Source organism: Hoplias malabaricus, chromosome 4, assembly GCF_029633855.1.
Source record: "Hoplias malabaricus isolate fHopMal1 chromosome 4, fHopMal1.hap1, whole genome shotgun sequence".
Taxonomy (NCBI): domain Eukaryota; kingdom Metazoa; phylum Chordata; class Actinopteri; order Characiformes; family Erythrinidae; genus Hoplias; species Hoplias malabaricus.
In genome coordinates this window covers 44,079,027-44,105,483 of record NC_089803.1, presented here as the reverse complement: position 1 = coordinate 44,105,483, position 26,457 = coordinate 44,079,027, and the positions used below count along the sequence as shown (strand labels likewise).

Sequence of the window (26,457 nt, the reverse complement as noted above, 5' to 3'; positions counted from 1 at the left end):
CATATTTACCCGTTGAATCAGAGGAGCGACAGACCATGTCCCTCATGTGTGTGGTAGCTAATCAGTGCTGTAGGCCACAGCCACACACATTAATGTAAAGATGTTATATTCAACATGGAAAATATCGCTTCAGTTTTAAAATTTATATTTATCTGATTAAAAACCCGTATGATTAATTTTACAGTTAATTTTTCTTTCTTCTTTTCTGGTGTTTAGACTTTTTTATTGAACACTTATTGACTTTTATTTTGAAATATGTGGTGAGACTGTGTCGCTACCTTCTCCGTCTTTACAGTGGAACACAGAGAAAACTTAAATGCAACCCGTATTGGCAGTGAATAATAAAGATTATCTACATAGATGTAGAAGGGTTGTGCCTTCTGCACTTAAATGCGACTTTGAATGCCTTCTTCTCCGTCCACCCGTACCGTCTGTTAAATGTTCCTGTTAATATAATGCATTAGGCGCCGCTATCCTGAGCTCTGTATGAAGTGTAAATCTATGTGGATTTGAGTTTAATGAAGGTTACTTTGACAGTGAAGACATGCGTTCTCTCAGTTTTGTTCAACGGGTTTGTCTGGACTTCACCGGCTCTCTTTTTCCACATGCCATTTGCCTCGGAGATGCTGATAATGACTCGGTGAGTTTGCTGTAACCGTGGTAGCGTTTCAAAACGAACATTTCCCATAGGAATGGATGGGATTCGAAAACTTGTGTATTCTCATGTAACAGTAATAAAAATACACATCGCAACATTGTAGCAACTACCTGGGGCACATTAACAACTACATGAAATACTCCAGCAATCATCTGCATTACCATAGCCAGCAATTAGAAACCTTTGTAGTTTCAGTATATCATCCATTTCACGATTACTTAGCAAGCAGCTGACATAACAACCAATTGGAAAACCTTACCGACATACCTACTAATTATAGAATACCATAGAAATCACACGGGGACTTCTTATCAACATCATAGCACCCACTTACCTAGCAACACCATGGCAACCACTTGAAATTACATAGGCAACCGCTAAGTAAAAACAGTTTGACCCTAATGACCATATAGCAACACCCTAGCAACTGCCTGGAATAGCCCAGCAGCATCTGGGGCCAGCAGCTGTGAAAGTAATGTAATCTTTTCTTCAGGACATGCACTTTTGGGGATGGGGAAGGGTTTTAATAAATGAACAATTCTGAAAAGCAATAGTTTTAATCATCTATTTTGATTAAAGCTATGAATGTACATGATGATTTTAAAACTTTACATTAGGGCTAAAAATATGTGGGTAATTGACAGTCAAACCCATAGGCTTTTATAAGGTTTTGGCCCTGCTTTGAAACTATACCAGCTTATAAATCCTGGAAGGCCTACACCTGTGAGGAATTCATCTTTAAATTTTGTGCCAATTTATTTACATTAATTGGCTAAGTCAGGTACTGATGTTAGACATGAACGGTTCACGGTTAAGGTTCCATGTGTTTATGGACCGCACTTTGTGCACAGTGTCAGAGTCATACTGAAACAGTTAATGCCCTTCTCTAAATTTGACTGTTAGCTCTATACATGATGGTAGAGGGTGTTCTGGCACCTGCCAAACTCTATCAGACTGTCAGGTTGTCAAGAGGTTTTTTACATTACTACAGAGAACATTGCATTGTAAACATGGCATTGTATTTATTTGAACTTAGACTTGTGTTCAACTGCTCAGGAGTGGAAACCCATTTCATGAAGCTCCTGTTCTTGTGCTGGTGTTGTTCCCAGAAGTAATTTAAAGGTGTGGCGTGAGTGGCTGCAATAAATAAAATGGTTTTGACATAAAACAGATCTCTGAAACTTACTGTTTTGTGGCTGAAATGTTGTTGGTCCTAGATGAATTTGTTTTATAATAATAGCACTTAAAACTGACCTGGCCAGATGTTGCAGGGCAGAAAGGTTCCAAACTGACATGTAGCAGAGTTGGCATTATATGCCAATGCCATGTTTAAAGTCACTGTGCTCTTCAGTACATTGTACCTATTGTCACATTTTGTGTTATGGAGATTGCAGGGCCATGTGTCTGCTATTACACCTCTATAAGACAACATATTAATAAAAGTGTAAAAAGTGTAACCACAATTAACTTGATCTGTGTACACTCAAACCTTTTTCATTTTATTTCTGTTAGTTGAATGAACTTGTGGTTGGTGACACTACTGGAAAGTTATACATCTATAAGAATGATGACTCTAAGCCCTGGACCACCAGAACATGTGTGGGAATGGTAAGTATCCCTGGAAATTGAGTGAATTATTTAAATAGACCGAAGTTGAGATTTTTACACAAAGTAATGAATCTGACAGTGATCAAAAATGTATGGTTTAATTGAGAATATATTGGTGCAGTGTTAAATATTAGTGGGTCCTTTTCTAAAGGAGGATTGTTTCTTTTTTTTCTTCGTTTTTGTCCATAAAGCGTTACTGATGACTGCTGCATAACTACTTTAATGGCAAAATACTCATGAATAAATTTTGTTTCTAGCTAACTTGTGTTGGAGTAGGAGACCTCTGCAATAAAGGCAAGGTAAGCTAGTTGAGGAGGTCATTGTGGGACAATGAAACTTTTCTCAGTTTTACCTTACAGTTATATGGTTTTGAGTACTGATTGTCTTTGTTAGAACCTTGTAGTGGCTGTTGGTGCTGAAGGATGGTTTCACTTGTTCGATATCACTGCTGCAGCCAAAGCCGAACAGTCCAGTCAGACAGAAGTGGATGAGCAAAAACCTTGCTTTACCCAGCACATCCCTGCCAATACCAAAGTCATGCTCATCAGTGATATTGGTGACTATAGCATTACAAGTTGACCACTGCACACTGAGGTTACATTTTTAATGTTAACGTTATGAATACATTTTCTGAGGACATTCAGTTTTGCTTTTGTACAGGGGAATTTGTTATGTCATGGCAGAGGTTAGAAATAGGTATAATGGCTGCGTGTACAATTTCACCATTAGCATTTACAATTGCAATGGAGGTAGAAATGAGGGCCTCCAAGTTGGTCGTAGGTGGGGAGAGTACTTGGCTTCCCCCAATTATGGGTGACATGACGACCCTGACGACTACTGTGCCTTGCACATGGTGGTGGCTGGGGAACTAAAATGATAATCTAAGGTTGGCTAGGCTGAAAGTTAAACCGAGCAAGTCTAGAAGTCTGTCGATTTTCAAAGGAAAACTTGTACAGGAAAATTTTTGGATGGAAGGACAAATAATTCCTACAGTACTAGAGAGAACAGTGAAGAGTTTAGGTAGATGGTATAGTGCTAAATGATACTGACCAAGTTCTGTGAATAAAAGCCATTAATATCATTGATAGATCATGTCTGAAATTGTGTTGTCTGCAGTTTGGCTTACTGCCTCATATTAGATTGCAATTGGCAGTTTATGACATTTTGATCACAGAATTAGAGAGGATGGAATGGGTTATGGACAAGGCTATAAAGAAGTGGCTGGGGGTGCCACAGTATTTAAGTAGTGTGGCATGGTATGGGAGAGGGGTACTGGAGCTACCACTCACAAGTTTAGTTGAGGAATTTAAATGTGCAAAGGTGTGTTGCAAGATGATTTTGCCAGGATTGAAGAATGTAGTGATGCAAAGCAACAGTGCCATAAGGAGAACACAGACTAGTTGGGGAAATGCACTATAGAGGTGCTGTTGTGGTGGTTGGTGGCACTTAAAAATCCCATGGAACTGGTGGCACTGAGCATGCATTAACAGTGCCAGTGGGGTTAGGTACAGCCTTAGTCACCAGGGGGACCAGTGTGGATTAACGTTTGTTGATACTTCAGGGTAAGGTAGGACTGTAAAGCTGGCTTGGAGGGGGGTGAGTCAGGAACACCAGACTTCACTGTTGAGCCTTCTGAAGGTGTTGTGGGCCTAATTCAGTGAAACACTAACGAGAGGAGGTGCCTACCTGATGAGCCCTGTGAAGAGCTTGTGATGCAGTGGGTGGTTTGGGGACTTTTGCCTATGGGCTCAATAGGTAAACAAAGATGTTAAGGGTAGCTGGTTGCTGATCGGATCATAAATGGCCACAGCAACATTAGGGTATAGCTGCAGGATAGGAACAATAGAAATTATGTGGCTGCTGGTAGGAAGAGAGTAGGGTGGGCCCTATGTGAAGCTCTAATGGATTGACATAGGATTTTACATCTTTTCTTGTGTATGATAATAATAATTACATAGAGCTACATTGATGTGAGAGCTGACTGACTTGTGTGTGTAAGATGGGGATGGACGCAACGAGCTTATTGTCGGTTACACTGACCGGGTGGTCAGAGCATTTCGGTGGGAGGAGCCACAAGATTCAACCGACCTGAGTGGGGGTCAGCTGGTCATACTGAAGAAATGGCTCCTTGAGGGACAGGTACTGAAACACAGATGCTCCAACTTCTTTTTGAACAAAATTTAATAAAACTATCTAAAGAAATCTGTTGATCCAGTGCTTTAGTGCAAACACAGTATTGCACATTACTGAAATATTTTACCTTTTTGCTTCAGGTGGACAGTTTATCAGTAAATCCAGGTCCAGAGGGCCTGCCTGAACTCATGGTGTCTCAACCTGGCTGTGGCTATGCTGTCTTGCTCTGCTCCTGGACACAAGAGTGTGCTGCAGGGCCTGGGGAGGATAGTTCAAACACTTCTGCAAGGTGGGAAGATTTTTTTTTTCTTCATAACAGTTTTAACTATTTTAAGACAATAGTGTATTGTATTTCGATATAACATTAATCTTTTTCAAACCCAACCATTCAAACATTGGGGAGCACAGAAGGAATGCAGGAAATGTGACATACAAAAAAAAGTATTTAATCTAAAATAGTTTAACATTAGTTTCAGTCTAAATTAGTGTAACATTAGAAATTCAGCAAAATGGATTTTAGCTTGCTTGAATAATGGATGATGAGAAAATGTCACAGAGAGCAGGGGCATGTGTTATGTTCATATAATGTCACATGTTGCTTTTATTTCATAGAATTTTGTTGGCTAGTTAAAAATAGAAAATAAAAGTTCAGAATAACTTGACCTGAGGTTTTTTTATATGCTTCAGTAGTTTGCATAATGACGGGTTGGTTTTATATGAAGGCTTAGGCCCAAAAGCTGTCATGTAGCCTGCGGAGGAACAAATTTGAATACCTCTGCTTAACACAGCTTTTTAAATCTAAACCTAATGTAAGTGTTGCTTATACTCTGATTTTAATGGACACAATTTTATACAACACAAAGTACTAAAGTGAGTTTGACAAGATTGAACTGTAATATTTGCTGTAATATTTAAATATAAACAATTTGGGGAAGCTATATATAGTAGTTAACTATATTGAATCTTTTTCAATGTGCAACATTTGTTGTGTAAGAAAGCACAGTACCTAAACTAATATGAGAATCTGTATATCTTTATGGTGTGAATTCCATAATAAACACTGTACCAAAAAGAGCCTGGTGTTATTTGTAAACCACTGTTACACACCTGATAATCTTTTTCCAAAACTTTAACAGGCACTTGCATGCGATATCAGTGCAGAGACACTCTTATAACTGAAAGTTAGAGGATCTGGGCCATTCTCTACTTATATTCCTCCATTTACTCTCATACACTTAGCTGAATCTCTGGTCTTCCTGTTTGAACTCCATTGCACCTTTTACATGGAGGACTCCTGTCTCCCCATTGGGGAAATGTAACTTAATAATTTTCTTTTGAAATAAGTTTTGTTTGTTAAGGTATGCTTCTGAAAAAATTAACTAAGCTAATAACTTTGCTGCTAATATCTAGCAGCTCCCAAACACTTAATATGACAGGATTATGGCTTTGCAGATTATGGGATTTGTTTGTTTCTATAAAGCTTTTCTAAAGTGCCATCTGAGTAGTGATTGCATGTTTGTGTTGCTCCTGTCATAGTAAAGTGCCCCCAAGGGATCTTACTCTTCACCTCACTACTGGCCGCATCCACAATAAGAATGTGTCCACACATTTGATAGGCAGCATCAGCAAAGGTACACTACACTCTATCTTCTACAGACACACATTTTTGTGCATGTGTCTTGTTAGTGCACATATGTATTTAACAGTCACACAGTCACTGACATGTATACAAGAAGGACTTCCTGTACTTATCTCTGTGCTTTGGTTTTGTAGGGTCCAAGGATGATAATTCTAAAGGAGGATTATTTGCTCTCTGCACTTTAGATGGTGAGTAACATTTAGCTTGGTTATTGTTATACAGATTACTGGCAAATCAAGGATCTTAAGTATTTAGCTATGTTTTTTTTTTACACATATACACACGTTATTCCAAATGTAAAAGCACTTACTTAATTTGTGTACCAAGTAAGTGTACGTGTCCACTGCACATGAATTCATTATTTCAATTTTGCCCAGATTCATTTTCAACAGGTACTAGTGAAAATATGCGCAAGGGATTGTGGGTTCACGGGTGACAGGAACATGATTTGCAGCTTGGTGAGAAAAACTGCATGCAAATTACATGTGGCAGCCACACCTTGCTGACCACTCAGGCAAAAGCAACATTGCGTTGTTTGTGTACAACCAGTGTGTGTACCTAATATATTTCCATCTGTCCAGCAGGTGTCCGAAACTGTGCCCTATTCACTATAATGAACTATTTTGGGGTTTTGCCATTTTGTAACTGTATCCAAAAAAAGTCAGGTGCATTAAAACAATCCCATGATGCACTCCAAAAGATTGCAATTTGAGACTTTTTTTAGTCTTTAGTCTTTTTTTAAAGGGGACATATGGAAAAAAAATCCTTTCCTCACTCCTCACTCATGGGCTCGCAAGATGAGTTGATGCTTATTCTCTTTTAAAGGAAGAACTTTTGGTCATTAATAAAGGAGCCGTTTGGACAGGGAACAATGCTGGTGTTGTTTGATTCTTAGAACTTAGTGTTCACTTATGGAAAAGTTTGCTTTGTTGCAGTTATAATCATACACAAGATAAGATGTAAAATATTCTATGCCAATCCATTAGAGCTTCACATAAGGCCCACCCCACTGTCTTCCTACCAGCAGCCACACAATTTCTATTGTTCCAATCCTACAGCTACACCCTAAGATTGCTGTGGCCATTTATGATCCGATCAGCAACCAGCTGCCCACTAACATCTACGGTTACTCATTGAGCTCAGCCCATGAGTACCCAAACCACCCACTGCATCACTAGCTCTTCACAGGGGTCATTAGGTAGGCACCTCCCCTCATCAGTGTTTCACTGAATTAAGCCCACCACACTTCCAGAAGGCTCAACAGTGAAGTCTGGCATCCCAGACCCACGCCATTCCAAGCTAGCTTTACAGTCATTCCTTACCCTTAAGTACCAACAATCGTTAATCCACACTGGTCCCCCTGGTGACTAAGGCTGTACCTAACCCCACTGGCACTGTTATTGCATGCTCAGTGCCACCAGTTCCATGTGATCTTTATGCGCTACATCACCAACCACCACAAGAGCATCTCTACAATGCATTTCCCCAACTAGTCTGTGTTGTCCTTATCCACAACCACTGACTAGACCTTTCAGCTATTTGTGATAATTTCTGATACTGAACTGCACAAACAGGTATGTGGCAGACTTTAAGTATTTAAGGAACGTGTCTCAGAATTGCAGAAATTACTCAAACTGTATCTATCTATCTATCTATCTATCTATCTATCTATCTATCTATCTATCTATCTATCTATCTATCTATCTATCCATCCATCCATCGTTACACTTATATAGCGCCTTTCTAGATACCCAAGGATGCTTTACAATTCACACTGCTCAGAATGCTCAGAGCACTCAATCCACACAATGGCGAGAAGCGACAACCAAACGCGTACAGCGTACTCTCGACCAGGAACGACCGTCCACCTGGAGGACTGTATCGGGCACTAGGATTTACCCAGGACAGAGTGCCAATCCATATCTGGGCGCACACACATTCACTCACACATACACACTCATTCACTCACACAGCAGGACAGTTATTAGACAGAAGCCAGTTCACCTACCCTCCATGTTTTTGGACTGTGGGTGGAAACCGGAGACCCCGGAGGAAACCCACGCAGACACGGGGAGAACATGGAAACTCCACCCAGATGGAACTTGAACCCAAGATCCCAGCGCGAACATGCTAACCACTAAGCCACCGTGCCACCTATGTTACTATGCCCCAAAAGTTACTATGTAACTTTTGGAGGACTACCCATTTGAGTACAATGCAGTAAAATATAATTGCACTAGGGGGAGACCCAGGAACAGAAAAAAACTAAAATCTTAGCTGCCTAGTGTTCCTAAATGAGTAAAAAAATGTTCTGGTGCAAAGAAGACACTAAAGGCCAAATATGCTACTGCGTAGACTCAATGCAGAGCCTATGCCGTAGTCTGCACAAGTGTCCTGTGCCATCGTGAACGTTTATAATTATGCGTTGGTGCCTTCAACATTCTGTAATTACACTGCCATACCACTAGGGCTGAATTTTAAAAACCATCTTCAGCCCTATGTAGTACACAGTGTAGTGGTATTACTTTTACAAATATTTAAAGTGCACACTTTAGGGAGTGAATTGTAGAGGAGTTAATATTTCTGGACTTCTTGACTTGAGCAACTTGAACCATGTTTGTCCGACTGCAGACCAGTCACAGTCATTGTGGTCTGTGTAGATGCGATGAGTCACATTTCTGGAGAGGTGCGCATCTATGGCATAGGTTCAACACAGAAGCATAAATACTCAGGATGGAGCGACCGCTGTTGGTTTGGAGGGGCAGCACCTTGGGTTTATGTAATAGCTGATATAACATCATTCACTGTATTTAATCTTTGGCCATTTCTGCTGAGTTCATCCATGTCAGACTAATTAATGACATTCTATTAAACTAGGGAACCAAGAGTAATACTAGAGTCTTTTTACCTACAATCTTCATGGTACTTTTAATTTTGATACTTAAGTAAATTTGAAGGTAAATACGTTTGTACTTTTACTCAAGTGGAGATCTACAACGAGGACTTCTATTTTCACTTTTACCTTGATTATCTGCACTATCAATATTTTACCTTGAGTATCTGTACTTTAACTCAAGTACATGGTTTGTGTACTTTTTCCACAACTGATTAAATATCTGTGACATGTTTAGTCAGAACACCACAAGGATCTCTCACCACATTCCATTTCTGTTGCTGTCTAAGCAGCTCTGTTCAGAATGGTTCAAACCAGCACCTGTTTCTTTAAAATGACAATAAGCCCTCATCAAGTGTGGAACAGTGAGAAGGGAGCAGTTCTCTTTCTTCTCTCGCCATTTTTGCTTGTTTCTCCAATTTGTGCTGGTTGTAACCTGTTTTACATCATTTAACCTTGTCTTCTCCCTGGTAATTTGAATATATGGTCTATATTTTCAGTCTCTGAGCGAAAGCCTTGTGTCCCTGGTCATGATCTAATATATGTAACATTTTCTGCCATTTCAGAAAACACAGGGCATCACAAATCTTATTTAATTTCAAGGGCTTCTAATAAAAAGAATGTATGTTATGGAACATGGTGTAACTGATTTCAAAGTGCTGCAGACCAGAATGTAGAACGGGCATTGTATTTAATGATGCTGCCTCTCAAATACATGTACCCTTTAAGAACTTAACTCCTCTGACTTGAGTGTTAACTGAAAAGAAGTCAAAACTAAGACTAAAAGGAAAAGATTCATAACAGATTTTATTTCTGCGTTTGTGAAGCTTATCGGTGTTAAGCAGTACAAATGATATCAGCACTATGATTTTCAGTTAGCATAGCATAAATAAGTTGTAGCATAACTGTATTTGTTTATATAGATTTAAAAAAATGTGTATGTATGTATATACATACATACACACACACACACACACACACACACACACACATACACATATATATATATATATATATATATGTGTGTGTATGTATGTATGTACGTTATCTGATTCTCTTGTTGTGAACATACCTTTTTTCAGTATTAGAATCATGGGCTGACCAAATACACCCACTCATTCTTTGTGCCATTTTCACAGACAGTTTGGACAGGTATTTGCAGCAGGCTGTTATATAAAATAATTTCAGAATACACATTCAAAAAGTGTTAGGGATCAAATCAGCCATTTCTGAAATGAACGAGGACATATTTTTAACGACTTTAGAATTCAAATTTAGAGTCACAGTATGTATAAAAACCGCAAATACAAAGGGTTATATGTGTCTGAGGGAAAGTCTGTCTGGTGCAGTTTGTCTGTGCTCCCTTTCTTTTCAAGTATTTATCTTCATGTATTTCTCTTTTGTGCACACTGGGCTCAGGTGTGTGATGAGACTGACACTGGCCTCTTTGTGCAGAATGCTGTTTCCCTGAAGCCCCCTCTCCTCAGGGTCATTCAATAAAAGGAAGCCATTTCTTTGAGGAAAAGCACACATAGCTAAGAGGCCCCCTTCTCAAAGGTATTCAGGTTTGGGCTGGTGGCACTACTAAGATCTTTGTTGCTGCCTGTTTGTTGTTTCAGGTACCCTGAAGTTGATGGACAGTTCTGAGCAGCTGCTATGGTCTATGCAGGTGGATCATCAGCTCTTCACCCTGCAGAAACTGGACGTTACTGTAAGTAGGCCAACAAAATAACGTTTTAAACATCCTGTTTTTCAAAACTCTAAATATCATAATTTATGAATGACAATGAGTCACATATTTAAGTCTCTAAATACTTGCATAGTGCGTAATGTCTCTTTCACTTTGTGTGTGTGCTTTTTAAGGGTGATGGGAGAGAAGAGGTTGTAGCTTGTGCCTGGGATGGCCAAACCTACATCATAGATCATAACCGCATGGTGGTCCGCTTCCAGTTTGATGAGAACGTGAACGCATTTTGCGCTGGTATGGCCTTCTCTCATTCCAAGCTGATGTTCAAGTGCTTAGTGTGGATTAAAGCAATTGCAGTCATGTGATATTTGTGTGCATTCCATATGTTTTATCATGAATGTCTGCCTTAATTATTCTCTGGTTTGGCTTAAAGCTTACTATAGACATCAATGCCTGAAAATGTGAACGTTCTGTGAGTGATGTTTCCACACTGTGGCAAAGCTGATGCTGAATCCCAAATGTCTCCCAATGCCCACAGTTTCTGCACTCACGTAATGCAATATTTTGGGAATAATTTTTTGTCAGCTTTAAGTTTCATGTGTCCCTGTCAAATTGGCATCTGTTGTGTCTTATTATTAGTTTAATTATGAGTGGTGTGTACTTTGTTACCACCTATGTGATATATATGGTTGTGGCCTGAACTCCTTTCTACTGACAGACACAGACAAACATAGCTCAATTCATAAACATGTGGACAGAAACAATAAAATTTGAACATCGCAGTGTTGTGTTGTGAGCTTGAGTAATGTGAAGGTCCACAATATCACAGCTATTGGCGCTATACAGTGACATCACGTGCAACCCAAGGATAGCTAATTGGCTATGATGTTTACTGACTGAAGGTTCTTTCATTTTGTATTTATTCTGCTGTACAAATGGACAAACGTACCTTCAAAACTGAGATGGTTACTACTGGTGTTCTCAGCTCTGTGACACGTTGTCTATTATTGCCATTTTTTCCTGTGTCATTGAGATCCTGTTAGTCACCACTAGGTGTCAGTGTAGGAGTTTAATGTCATATTCCTTGTTTTCTGCGTTTATCTCACGTTTCCATAACCTCCCTCAACTGATCCTCTCTCTCTCTCTCTCTAGTACATTATTACACAAGGATGAGCTCGCCTTGGAGAGACATTATGTAATTCTTGCATAAAAAATATGAAAGGAATGGTCTGTTACACCAGAAATATAAACCAACATTTAGCTTTGCATATTAAAGAATCACATTGTCATGGCAGCTTCCTTAGGCAAGTTGCTGTAATGCTTATTGGTATTCACTCTGAGTCTGTGTAAACTCTAATCTGGTATTTCTTACACCATCCCACTGGAACATGCTGAGACACTTTGCTGTTCAGGACCACTGTCTATGGCTGATTGCTGTTGGACTCGCAGGAGAACAGCCTGCATTTTAAAGCACACTTTGGTGACAGCATAATTCCATACCCTGCCATTTAATAAACACAGTCATGCAGCACTTCTGAGCTTATGAATGAATAATTAAGCCTTCGTTTAGCTTTAGCAGAATAGAATAGTGTCAGCAGGGCATATCTTTGTGCATACAAACTTCTCTAGGTAAGCCCTAAAAGACTGTGGGGCTTATGAAAGATGTTGGGTATTTGTATTCTGAGTACATTTTAACCTCTTTTGAGAAAAGTCAAGCTCATGGTCTTGATGTATTATGCGTGGGCACAGCAAGCAATTCTGTGTTGAAGTTTCCATGTACATTTGTATTTTCTGATGGGGAAACTGATCAGATTTAGTATCCAGATACTAAAAATATGTAAGATGTCATTGAGGATTCACGTTTGGAATCAACAGATTTTTACCCAAATAATCAGTCATTTGATTGGCTAATCTGTGTTGCAATTTTATGAGGTAAATAATGGTGGTTAGATAAATGCATTCATGCTGTGTTTGAATGCTGCTGTAGCATAATTATGCACAACTACTTTTGCAAAATAGCCAGCTTTACTTGTGATGTAGAAATTTACTTGATTTGTGTTATTTAAAGCAAATTCAGGAGCACAATTTGTGAAGGGATTCCTTCTGTCTCGGGAATGCAATTAAAAATAAATTCCCCTTCTTGTTTTTAAAACAAAGAAAATTAAGTTATAGAATGAACTAACCAAAATTTTGTCTCCCACATACATTCTCAGCTTGTAAGTATAGTATTCTGACTGTCTTATCCGACTGTTTTGTTTCCTTTAGGTCAGTATGCATGTAAGGAGGGCAGGAATAGCCCCTGTCTGGTGTATGTGAGCTTCAGCCATAAGATCTATGTTTACTGGCAGGTTGAGCTGGAGCTCATGGAGTCCACCAGCCTGTCGAGAATACTGGAGGATAGACCAGAATACACAGCTCTGCTCAACAATCTAGGAGTGGGTGAGTAAATAAGTGTGTGCAGACATGTGAATCGACACATTTTAATGTTAAAATATCCATGGTACAGTATAATTGAGCAATAAAAAATAATTGAGCATGATAGGGAGTGCTGTAACATGAGATATTGACACTACTGTGCTACAGTCGTTGATCCGTACACCCGTGCCAATATTTCATGTTATAGCATGAACATCAAACGTATTATTGCGATTATACCACAGATTGTTATAACCTTTTCTTATTATTAGTCAGAAATAATTAAAAAAGGATTGTTTTGTTCATCAACATTCCATGAGAAAAAATAGTGCCATTTCATCACACATTCCTCTTTGGCCTTTTTTGAACTGGTTCTGTTCAGGATTATTGGACCTGGGTATTTTCCAGCGAGTCGGGCCACATTTACAAAAAAATGTTTATGGGAACCAATCAATCAGGACAGTGCCAGAACCAGAGAGAAACAGATAGAGTCAATAAAATGTCATGCTTTATTCATGATAATGATATTCCTGATATATGATAGCTATGTAAATTTTGGCAAGTTCTCTCTGTTTAAGTTAAAAGTGAGTATTTTGGAGAATGACTCCAGAGCCATCTTGCTGAGCAGGTGAACGAGAGCAGCGGGGAAAAATTAAAACACGCCTCAATTGTACCTCAACACAGTCACAGGTATCAAACAGAAGTAGCATTTTCCTGTTTTTTTTTTATTTTTTTTTATTTTGCGATTTTCAAATCAGAAAGCACATAACGGGTTCACTGCACCATTCCCTCTGTTCTGCTGCACTAATGGAAACAGAACCGGCACCCCTACTGTCATCATTGCTAGGTTACATGTGTCTTGCGGGGTAGTTCCAGAAGAACTTCGGTCACAGTGCCATTGTACCTTTAAAGGTACAACAGTTTTTAAAAGTCCAGTTTTGCTCTTTAAAGGTACATTGTAGTCTCTTCTCCAGATGTAGAGATACATGTTTGTAATCTTTCATTATAGAATTGTGTCATGTGAAAAAAAAAAACATAATAAAAGTCCTGGAGATGAAACGGTTTGTATGAAATCAACACGATTTTAAAATCTAAAATTATAATAAAATAAGGTACAATTATGTTCCCTAATTAAAGGTACAAATATGTACTCTTGAGGGTACCACCACAGTGACAAAATTTCTGACCCTGTAGAACATCTCTCAGCCAATCACATTGTCGGGTCAGAACTTACTGTGGTATAACACATAATAATACTCAACATTTTCTGTACTGATATAATAATTTTTTAAATGCAAAATAGCCCTCTATCCATTTTTAAAGTTATTGTGAGAATCATTCTGTGTTGCAGCATTGGACACACATGACAAATTGGTTTTGGTGAATGCTCTCGAATTACGAGATTTGTGTAAATATTACTTAACTCAAGATATGTATAAAATATAAACTAAAGAAAAAATAAAATATTAAAATAAATTAAAATAACTTGTTCGGGCTTTGAGCAGCATAAAACAAAATAGTACAGTGAATTACTGTATGATGTGTTCAGTCTGAAATTACAGATACAAAATAAGATTACAAGATTATAAGATTACATACCTAATTGTGTTATAACTACTATATATAACAATAATCACAGTATAGTTTATCCACGTTATGCAGATTTGGTGTAGGAGCAGAAAATTTTGACTAATGTTTGACTAATAAGTAAATGAGTACCGTCATGGTGAAAGTATAAACCACATGGTTAAATGTGTGTGACAGTACTGCTTTCTACAAAAAGAGGTCAGGCTCTGGAAGCTTCATGTTCTTGGGGTAAGGATGATACACACTTAGAAGGGGTTTGTTTAGAGATTACAGCGCAAGTGACTGCATAACCAGCCGGAATGAAGAATGAACAATACTACAGTTGTGCTTAACATTAATATTTAATTTGATTAGCATCAAGTCTTATGTAATGTTATGCATCTATATTTACATATATTGTATGTTTATCAGCTGTGCTTGTCAGACCCATATGTTTTGTGTGCCACATACTGTTCAAAACAGCCCCCTTTTAGTATGTGCCAGATGGTTTCTACCTGTGTGGGGCAGAATGAGAATTAAAGAGCAGTGTTGCTTTGTGGGGGAGGGAACCACTTCATGTTATTCACTATACAGCTTACGTAAGTGTGCAGAACATAATTTTGGACAATTTGTAATTAGCTTGCTATTATGAAATGACATGATTTTAACTGGAAGTGGGTGGGCTCCTCCTTTTGCCTTCAAACACTGCTGACACCTAGAGATTTGTTAATGAAAATTCATAGCTACTTCCTGTGGCTCTTGTTAATAATTCAATCTCCACATGATTGTCAAAGCTTGATTACCTCAGACTGCCACGAGACACAGCTGGCCAGAAAGCCTGTGGGTAGAGAGAGGGAGAGAGGAAAAGGGGTGGAGGGCAGGACTGAGAACAGCTTTTATTTGTTCTGGTTTTATAACTATATGTGGTCATGCTAGGAAAATTGAATAGGACAATTTGTCCTTTTTGAAAATGTTTTTCTTAATGTTTAATGTATTTTTAAAGACTACAAAAAACCCTAACCCCACCTCCATGTTTTTGTACATATTAACATGTTTTTGTTTTTTTTAATGTGCTGTATTTATTAACATGTGTTATTATTGTGGGCTAGAAAATGTATCATCAGTGAAATACACAGTCAATGCCATGGATGAACATTTATGCTTTAAATCTGGCAGATTCAGGCAGACAGGGTTTCTTACATCAAAGATCTAAATAAACCAGTCCTGTCAACCCGCAGGACAGGGCTTTCTATCAGAAGGTGTGCGGTGCAGTGTTAGGTGGATATGCAGGCAGTGGCAATTATTTATTCATAGCTCCCTGTATTGAATGAAGGTATAGAGTTTGATCCAAGCCACTTTTAAGGCTTTAGGATATTTATTCCTTGTAAATATTTTATTTGGATGAACAGAGAGAGGGCTTTGAAATAGTTAAACTGTGGAGAGAAAAGCATCCGTGTTGTTGAATCATGCACAGATTTGAGGGTCCACTTTAAAGGAATAGACTTTTTTTTCCATATTCACATATATATTTATATATGAATAAAGTAAAAAAAAAACTTTATACGATAGGTTTTTTTTTTCAGAGCATTTGCATATTGTAAATTATAATTTGTGTCTCTGCTATATCTGCCAACCCACAATTTATGTTTAGTCATTTTCTTAGTGGGCTGCTTATGCCAGAAAATATGGGATAAAATGAGATGTTGTGATTTTGCTCATCTTCCATGAAAGGTGTGGAGACCTTTAGAATTGTACCGCCCTCTCATACTGCACTGGACATGCATTATATGAGGTTTAAGCAACATATAACAGTAATGTAAAGACTTGTGAGTGGTGAAGGTTGGAGAAGGCAGATAATTGAGCTAAAACAGCTAAAATAAGAGTTTGTGTGTCTCACAACATGTTTGGGGGTAGGCTCATTATCATATAAAGGGGACAAGTTTACACAGTTCCCTGGGGTCATAAAGGGAATAATCGCAGTTCTCTCTGGTTGTATACTTTCTGAAGCTAAGCATATTTTATGGTGGAACAGTGTGTTTGAGGGGGAAAAACTGACTGTTGTTTGTACGTGGATGAACTTTAACTTGTAAGTTTGTATTCACTGTTTGAATTACCACAGAAACACATTTGTAACTCAAGTTGTTTACACGTTTCCTGAGTTTGGAGACATTTCCACAAGTGATACGAAATCAGAAAGCCTCATTTTATCCCATGTTTACCAACTTTACCAACAAGCAGCCCACAAAATCTGACTGGGTTGTTTTATTTCAGTTTGTGAGTTGGTAGGCACTCCAGGTGTATGTGCAAATGCTCTGAACAAGTGCACCTTTTCATATATCCTCTTTAAACATCAGATCATTTATGATGTTTTTTAGGATTCAGTAGTGAGTGCTGCAACCAAGTTCTAATTTTCTGCATGCTGCATTATGCAGATTTGAGCAGCAAGTGTGACAAGTCTACAAAATAGAAGCAGTGTCCACACATTTTACTGTGTATTTTATTAACCAAGTGACTGTTGTTATGCCTTTCAACATTTTACTTCATGAGGAATAGTAATTAGCTATGTGAAATCAGTAGGATTTCTTAAATGCTGAAAAGAACCATTAAAGGTCATGAAGCGCTTACGGTAAAGTTCAATTGAACATTATCTAGAATAACTGGCACATTGTGACAGACTCATTTGCTGCAATATCTGATCCAAAGTGAAGGCATAAAATGTTAATTCATTCTTTCATTATCTGTAACCGCTTATCCAGTTCAGGGTCGCGGTGGGTCCAGAGCCTACCTGGAATCATTGGGCGCAAGGCGGGAATACACCCTGGAGGAGGCGTCAGACCTTCTCAGGGCAACACACACTCACACACACCTACGGACACTTTTGAGTCACCAATCCACCTACCAACGTGTGTTTTTGGACCGTGGGAGGAAATCGGAGCACTCGGAGGAAACCCACGTGGACACGGGGAGAACACACCAACTCCTCACAGACAGTCACCCAAAGCGGGAATCAAACCCACAACCATAAAATATGTTGCATTATGTGTTATACAAATATAAAAGCTTAAAGGAAAGCTTTGTTTTGAGCTACCTACATAGATTAATATATCATGAGTGTCTAGCACTAAGATGGTGAGAAATCTGTCTGATAACACATTTTGACAAGCTTGGTATGAACCAGAAATACATGTAGAAATAACCCTTACTGTGGAGAAAATTACCTCAATGTTAGTTCCCTTAAATCAATATATAAATAGATAAACACCACCAACAAGTGTTACGGCAGTGCTGAGACTTGTCCAACAACCAAAATCATTCCTACTCAGTGGTTGTCATGTGGAGGCCTTGGCCATTGAAGAACAGATTGAAAGGGGACAAATGATGCAGGACATCAGATGGACAACAGTCTGTAACTGTAAAGCTGTAAGGTTCTCCTGTATGATCAGTGGAGCTAAAAGAATGGATAGTGAGTGTTGAAACAAGGAGGTGATGTTATTGTTGTGACTGATCGGTATATAATGATTGTGCATCTTGTGTGTGTTTTTTTTTTTTTGGTCTAACAGACTCCAGTGACATGGATGCTGTTCGGAAGCTCATAGGAGATCTGCTGTACAGATATTCAGAAACGGAGAAGGCTGAATGACCACAACTGTCTTAAAATCCCACCACTGTGTAAATAATAGACAAATACATTTATTCAAGCCCTACTTTCCTCTTGGCAGTCTTGTCTGTTTTTAGTTTCTAATAGTAAAACTAATAAAAAACTTGCCAGCATTCACCCTCACTTCCCATCACTTAGAGCAGTGGTTCCCAATTGCAAGGGTGGCACGTCAAGGCCAATGAGCTACGCACATTTGAGCAGTGCTAGCAAAACATGGACAAGTTTGTGAGAGCTAAACGTGCAGCCAATGGTGAGTTTTCTCAAGCCACCACTTCCAAAGTGAAAACAAGAAAATATGATGCGGCACATTTCTCCGCAGAGGAGAGATTCTCATCTACAAAATGGGGGCATGGCAAAAAAGCTTTGGGAACTAGTGCCTGAGTGATACCAGCCAGTCTTGGAATCTGTTAGTTACCATGGCAAAACTTGCCAGTTCATATTCTCCTCCATGTGCATTGAGCACTAGCACAATGCAGCTGTAATGGTTGCAGTTTAAAAAGAAACAGTGACTAGCTTCGCATATCTTAGACCTCACATGTCTTTAGGCTTCCTCTTACGCAGCTTTGAAGGATCATAGGCTTAGGTGTAGACCAGGCAAATGTATGGAACTGGTAGTTACAGAAAATTGGACAGAGGGTAAGCATTTCTCAAAATGTCCTTTATTTAAACAGCAAAATCATAAGACGTACCTTTAAAATCTGGAAACCATTGTGGCTGGATCAATATAAAGCAATCTACCCAGTGATACTATTGTATCACTGCATTTAGACCATCCGTGGAATTGAACACACTCACAGTAGTGATGAGGGGCAGTGAACAGCCATTTTTGGCACCCTGGGTGCAATTTGGTTCTTAGGTGCATTGCTTAAGGGCACTTAAGTCATGAATGTTCCTGTCAGTTGTGGGAATAAAACCATCGACCTTCTAGTAGAACGCCTTCTCTGCTAACCTTTAGGCTATGGCTGCCCCCAAATAAATGTATTTTTTCCACTTACCCATAACTAATTATCTTTTAGGATTTTGCAAAATGGATGTTTCATCATTCATTTATTGTCTGTAACCACGTATCCAGTTCAAGGTTACGGTAGATCCAGATCCTACCCAGAATCACTGAGAGCAAGGCAGGAACACACCCTTGAGAGGGAGTGTCAGTACTTCACAGGACGACACACACTCACACATTCACACTCAAATTCACACTGTAAGAAATTACAGCATGGACCCAAATTTGACTGGCTTACCACACTGCAATCAACAATATTAATACCATAATAAATGTTCCAAACCAGTGTAGGGTGACCATTTGACTTATTTAGCATATGAACAGGCAAAGCAGGAAGAGCCACAACAGCTATCACTGTGGGAACAGAAAACCTAATCAATTTAAAAGGAAGTTTACTACTGAGTAATCAACAACCACCACAGACAAAGGGAACTAGTCTAAACGTGAAGGTGACAGAACTGAGTTAGAACTTGAGTGGTATTTGCACATGGACTGTATTCAGACACAACTGGCATCACATCCTTTAGGAGGAGCTTAGGGGAAGGCAGTATAGTCAATCTATATATGCTGTGTTTTCTACTACTCAATGTTCTGTCCAGCTCCACTAAATCCATGGTACATCACTGTATCTTGCTACTGCTTGCTATGAAATAGGTTTTCCATTTTTCATCAATTTTTGAGAGATGTCCACACTGATGGACACTTTTGAGTCACCAATCCACCTACCAACGTGTGTTTTTGGACTGTGGGAGGAAACCGGAGCACCAGGAGGAAACCCACGCGGACACGGGGTGAACACTCCTCACTGACAGTCACCCAGAGCGGGACTTGAACCCACAACCTCCAGGTCCCTGGAGCTGTGTGACACTACCTGCTGTGCCACTGTGCTACCCTCATCATTACACATTTGATTCCAGTTTTTTTTTAAACTTAGTTTCAGACCCAATATGACCTATTGTTATCTACAATAATTACAAATTAAGGCTTAAAGGTGGCTGCACAAAAAAAAACACATTTTTGTATGATTATTTTTGTTTTTGTATGATTATTTATTTTGCAATTGCGCAAAATCAAAGTGTCATTTATGCTGAAATTGGCTGAAAAAAACAAACAAAAAAAGATGCTGAAGGGCTGAAAGTTGTTTGTCCTTATATGTTCAGGCTGAGGACGGGAACACTCAGCATTCCTGCCACTTCTGTCAAACTCACTTCCTGGTTCTCAGTGACTGAACACTTTTTCCATGCAGTGCTGTTAATTCAGAGATGCCAACATAAGTGTATAAAACTGGTCTATCAAACATACTGCTTTAAAATTTCATCAGTGTTTTAAAATCAATCTTTGTATCATAGTCCACACAATCCTCAAATTGCTTACCAAGCGTCTCTAAATACTACAATGCAAAGCAAAAAAAAAAAAAAAAACTCCGCATAAACCTGAATATTCCTGCTTTGTGAAAGACATTGGTGATTATTTAAAGTTGTTTGAGGTTTGCTCAAAGATCTCGTGTAAAAGATGATGCATCAACAGTATCTGCTGTTCACCAATTAGTTTAACACTGACATCAAACTTGTTAAGTTCATGACATTCGTTCAGCCAGTATGCTTATTTGGAATGATGAGGCCAATTATCTAAAATGACACTGGTCTTTATAAATATGGTCTGGTCTAAATAAATAAATAAAAATAAACCCACAATATTTGGCTGCCATGAAACACATTTTTCAGAATTTAGCTTTCATATTTAACAAAAGAAGAAATGGGCAAGCTCGCACAAGTGGACAACTGCCCAGTTTAAATCCCTGCAGGGGCGGTTTGTTTCTTAGGGTGATAGGGTGACACACTGCCAAAAGTGAAAGGGAGGATTTTTTGTCTTTCATTCTACTACAGTAAAAATCCATGGCTCTTTATTAACCAAGTGCTGCCATGTGGTTTGTCCTGCCTCTAAGTATCACAGTCCAATTAGGTTTTGTTCTGTAGAGTCCCACCTCTTTTCTGGGCAATCAAGATTCAAGATGATGGAAAATTGCCCCAGACTTCTCATGTAATCTCTCCCTGCACCTAAAATAAAATATCGGAAGAGTGAAAAATTTATAGAATGCTATATGAGTAGTGATAAAGCTGGTCTCTCTTCAAAATATATGTGATGGCAATTCAATTGCAATTTATTTGTTTATGACTATATTTGATATTTGATTCGCTGTAGAGGCAAAATAACGGATAAAGCTATCCACAAATACTGTACAGTATGCAGATAAATAGAAAGCTTTATTAATCTAGTGGTTACTGGTGGTATGAGGTGACCACAGAAATAAAACTCTTCAACATTAGATGACACTGTCAAGTTAGGTCTCTGATTCATTTCTACTGTGCAATGTGCCAGTTGTCTAGATGTCTAGTTCTTAATTTGTCTAGTAAACAAGTCACCTTAGCAGTTATTGCAACCATTGCCCCCCACCTGAAAGATTTGAGAAAAAAGAGGTGTAAACAAACAATATTAAAAAAACAATATTTAAATAGACAACTACAGCACTTAATGTGGAATCAAAGAAAAAGAAGCAAATGTAGCTGTTTATTCTCCAGCTTGCATCTTTGTGTCACTTTTTGTGCAGTTTTGCAGTAGTTTTGTCCAGGCGCCTCTAAGTGCTTCACACTTTTAGGTGTTTAACAAAAACACGAAATATTCCAATGTTAGTCTGATTGTATGTATATTGCTGCAGTATTTAAGGTGGAACTGATATGTAGAAGAACTCAACTTAGCACTTGGAAATAACTACGTAATTTTTTTTTATGTGGAACGGAATAATAAGGGACTTTTACGGTGTACTGGTGTGTTTAGGGAAGTTTAAACAAGCACTACCCAGTAAACAAGGAACGTCCCTGGACGTTCAAAATAGGTCTAAAAGTAGTCTGTCCGTCAAGGACATATTTTAAACGTCAATGGATGTCCATCTTAATAAGTTAGTTAAGTGGTGACCAATCGATAACGTCAGTGGACATCCAAAACGCGTTTTATACAAGTAATTTATTTCGGGACCAATTAATAACGTCAATGTCCAAAATACGTCTAATGGTCGTCTTTTCAATGTCTGTGTTTGGACGTCTTTTCAACTTTCATTTTCAACCTTAAGAGAACGTTGATTAGACGGCAGTCATTACGTTATCTCAACGTTGAATCAACGGCTAATTGTTTACTGGGTAGACACTATAAAAACATCAGTATGTTCTTTTCTGCTTCAAAGGTTGGTTCATAACATTGTGGCACCACGAAGATTTTAAGGTTGTGGAGAGCAGATGTGCAGTGCACGCAAACACTAAATATATTTCTGCGGCCATTTTCGCATTATTTATTAACAATCAAACCTCGAGAAGACGAGTTTACTTTTTTCTGTTTTCATTTCCCCGAAGGATAGTTTTGCTTCATCATCTTGTGATACACTAACTCTCCCTAACTTGAGATGAGGAGGCCTTCTTTAATTTGGTGGGCCCTACGCAGCATGGGTAGCGAGCGTATAGGGCAGTTTGGCTTTGGTGGTGGATCATTTTCAGCGCTGCAGTGATTGATTTGGTGGCGATGTGTTAGTGTGTGTGTGTATGTAGTTAGTGGATCAGATACAGCAGGGCTACTGGAGTTTTTCATCCCCTCAGTCAGACTCGGACTGGCCATTGGGAGAACCGGGAGATTTCGCAGTGGCGTGGCCTGTCATATGGTCTGGATGCTTATGATGAGTTAAACAGTACCGCTTGTGAGAACACAAGGCTTGCCATACAAACACTTCGCAAATATGATGCACAATAAAGAAATATCGCCAGAAAAATATGCGAAATGAATCCCCAGACAGCAGACGACTCTTATCTGGATCCGTTTTTTCTCCACCAGATCCGCATAACAGTCAGGGTTCTTTTTGTGTAGAAAACTAAATTATATTAAATTGTAATATACAAAATGCCTTACTTGCTGACCAAACCTTGGGCAAATGTCTTATGAAGGAAACTTTCAAATAAACTGTTACAGTTTATTTTTCTATTATGTTAATTAAGCAGCACTTTAATTATGAACTGTGTATTACTTGGGTTTTATAGCTTTGACTCTGGTCAATGTTAACCTTCTTTCACAGTAGTCATAAGCATCAGAATTAGCCTATTTTGGCTAAAATAATTTTAACTAACTTTATGATGTGAGCATTAATATGTCACTTTCTCTTTCTGCAGGTAATGTTCAGAGCTACTTTAAGACCTCCCTTAATCTCTTTGCTCTACAGTTGGTGTTGTCTTTACAGCAAGTATATGTAGCTTGTTGCAACTATGTGGCTAATTTGTAGAGTTGCAGTTACTCACTGAAGCCCATGTGTTGCTGCACAATTCATCACTCTAACCTGTCCGACAGTGGAACACACTATGGCTTCTTCATTCTCAGCACAGCAGTGACTCTTACAAGACAGTTTTGACATAGTGTTGACTGTGTTGTTCTTGATGGAGTTGATATCAGTGTTGATGATGATGTTTATGATGGTGTTCATGTTGGTGTAAATGGTCATAGTAGAGTTCAGAATGGTTTTCATGGTCATGTTGAAGGTGGTGTTTGTGGTGATGTTCACAGTAGTGTTTATGGTACTGCTAGAAATGTATCAGTCACAGTGGTGTTACTGAGGTTTTTACATAAATCAATGTTACTGCTGGGTTGAGAGTGTTCCTCCAATCAACAACATCTGGACAGTAACAGATGTGTGATCATAAACTGATTTTAGATGACTAGAAGATGGCAATCACAGACTATCATTACATCAACAGATGAGCTATAGTCTCTAACTGTACACCAGAAAAGTGGAGTTAAAGAAGAGTTTCTGATGTAAAGTTTTGGGAATGTATACAATGTCAGAAAAGTTCTGAGAGAGTTATTTTACAAGCTTTAATGTGTTTTGCATCAATATATTTATTTTTCAGACACCCTTGCCTTACTGGAAGAACAGACTGACACATTTTAAAGGTTTGTTACACTATAAAACCACAGTGACTGGCTTATATTTTTATTTACGTTAGTCATTTTTGTTCAGACGTAGAGTAATTGGATTAGAATGGAATGTGCTCTGGAACCCAAGACAAGTTAGGTATTGCTAGTCCTTGTATTTTCCACATGCTGACATCATATGATGTGTCAAGAGATCAAGACCATATGATGATAAACAAAAATGGACATAGACAGCAAGTTAACAGCAAAGTTGTTGCTAATCTAACAGTTGTTCTTTTTTGTCATTGTAACATTTTGTAATGTACAGGGTGGGCCATTTATATGGATACACCTTAATAAAATGGGATTGGTTCAAATGGTTGAACACATTTTATAAGTGGTCGGAAACTTTGTAAATAACTCATGAAAGAATAAAGTTACATTAAAACCAAGTACGCCATTGTTTTTCTTGTGAAATTCCCAATAAATTTGATGTTTGATTTTATTAAGGTGTATCCATATAAATGGCCCACCCTGTATTTGATTAAGAGAACTTCTAACTGTAAAAAATCTTAATGTATGAATAAATGTTCTCTTCCTGCCCTGCAGAAAATCCTGACAGAGCAGCTTACCTTGCTGCTGGAGGGTTTTACTTCTCCAATATTGGACAAAACCTTTCTATTGCCTGATTTTCTTGAACAATTTTGCACACTATTTTTTTCCTTTACATACCCATTCATAATGAAGGCAAGACTACATAACATAATCCTTATATTTAGTTGATGAATCTGTTTAAAAAGGCACTATAATGAATCAATAGTGCACAAACCTGTACTACCATTTTTAATCAAACTGTCAACAGTTGATCTAATCTGTTTGAGCTCATTCTGAATTCTTTAGGAAGTGTTTGTGTAATGTAACTAGTCTATAGGTGATGAACCTTGGAAATAGGTCTGGGGCAGTATTACTGGAAGATTCTCTTTTTAGCCATAAGTTAAGATTTTTCACAAATTCATGCTGACAGTTAGTGATACCATTTGTATGTTAATGTTAACTTAAGTTACAGTATCAACCAAAGTTAAGGACTTGGAGACTTGGAACCACACCGCACCCTGAAGACTAAATGAAGACTGAAGAGAAGTTAATGGACTAACATTAACAAATAACTGTTTATGCTCATATTCATATTCATGGATGAATATTGAAGTGTATTGCTTTAGTCACTTTGTTTCATTTTAATGACAAACAAATTGTCACATGCAAAATAAAAAAGCCCCCCCCCCCCCAACTTTAAATTGAGAATACATTTCTGAGACACTTTCTTCATTAAACTACATAAATAAGATTTATAAGTTTCTTTAGTAAGACTTCAAACTTTCTCCCAATATCTTTTTTAATTTTATGGTAATTGTTGCTTAGTATTTAAAAAATAACAATTTTCTGATGCTAGTTCCGTAAAGCTGCTTTGTCACATCAGTTGTGAAATAAAAGAAAAGCTATAGAAATAAATTTCGATTTTGATTTATTGATTGATTGTTAATATGCTCCGTTCACAATGGCTTATTTTGCAAAAAGTGTCTTTATCAGTGTCAAAACCACAACTTATACTTTTGGATACGATATCCCCAAGAACAGAACAAATAGGTCACATGCTTCTGCAGCGATATTTCCTGATGGAGCTCATAATGAATACAGTGACCAATAAATTCTTCACTCTTTTTCTTCACTCAATTTTTCAAACTACTTAATTTTAAATTCAACTGTTAACATTAAAAATGACGAAAGAGCAGAAGAATGATTTTGTTTACTTGTACCACTAATGCATTCTGAATACATTCTGTTGTAACATGCAGTCAATGTAACCTGTAAGGTATAAAATAAAATGACAAATATTATGACAATTGTCACAAAACATTCAAATTGTAAAATTAAAATTTCCAGAGTCACTGAGGTCTTAGAAAAACTACAGAACAGTTTTAACCTTCCTCTTGTGTTAGGGTCTTGACCGACCCGTTTTTAGGTTTTAAATGCATACATGCATAAAGCACTCCATAAATTTGTTTATGGAGATGCTCCGCCCACAAATAGTCTGCTACTTTCAGTGCGTCAATCTAACCTCACTGTCAGGATTCTGCCAGTTGCATTTTGAATGGCTCGTTTTATATCCGCGTATATGAACTTCTGTGTATAGTTTTGTATTGGCCCTGTTACTGGTCCGATGTGAATCATGAAGATTGCCTCCTCCTACGCGTC

The 26,457-nt window shown here is 38.2% G+C and overlaps 1 protein-coding gene across 3 annotated transcripts; it reads left to right on the top strand.

The window, feature by feature from the left end:
- The first annotated feature begins 266 nt into the window (after window positions 1-266).
- itfg2 (integrin alpha FG-GAP repeat containing 2) lies at window positions 267-25,525 on the top strand. Of its 3 annotated transcripts, XM_066669028.1 has the most exons (13): window positions 267-640; window positions 2,171-2,266; window positions 2,524-2,565; window positions 2,660-2,822; window positions 4,266-4,405; window positions 4,540-4,688; window positions 5,936-6,030; window positions 6,173-6,226; window positions 10,551-10,642; window positions 10,795-10,912; window positions 12,884-13,057; window positions 24,201-24,243; window positions 24,814-25,525. In XM_066669028.1, the coding sequence occupies exons 1-12, from the start codon at window positions 545-547 to the stop codon at window positions 24,239-24,241; spliced, it is 1,260 nt and encodes a 419-aa protein (XP_066525125.1). In that variant the 5' UTR covers window positions 267-544; the 3' UTR covers window positions 24,242-24,243; window positions 24,814-25,525. The 3 variants fall into 3 exon arrangements, with proteins under 3 accessions (XP_066525125.1, XP_066525124.1, XP_066525123.1); XM_066669027.1 differs by lacking the exons at window positions 24,201-24,243; window positions 24,814-25,525 and adding an exon at window positions 18,160-18,321; XM_066669026.1 differs by lacking the exons at window positions 24,201-24,243; window positions 24,814-25,525 and adding an exon at window positions 17,356-18,100.
- The last annotated feature ends 932 nt before the right edge of the window (window positions 25,526-26,457 follow it).

Excerpts from the sequence above, each read along its gene's own strand:
- itfg2 (XM_066669026.1), top strand. The coding sequence starts at position 545 with ATGCGTTCTCTCAGTTTTGTTCAACGGGTTTGTCTGGACTTCACCGGC. Across the intron at positions 4,406-4,539 it reads AATGGCTCCTTGAGGGACAG|GTGGACAGTTTATCAGTAAA; the intron begins GTACTGAAACAC and ends TTTTTGCTTCAG. Across the intron at positions 4,689-5,935 it reads AGTTCAAACACTTCTGCAAG|TAAAGTGCCCCCAAGGGATC; the intron begins GTGGGAAGATTT and ends CTCCTGTCATAG.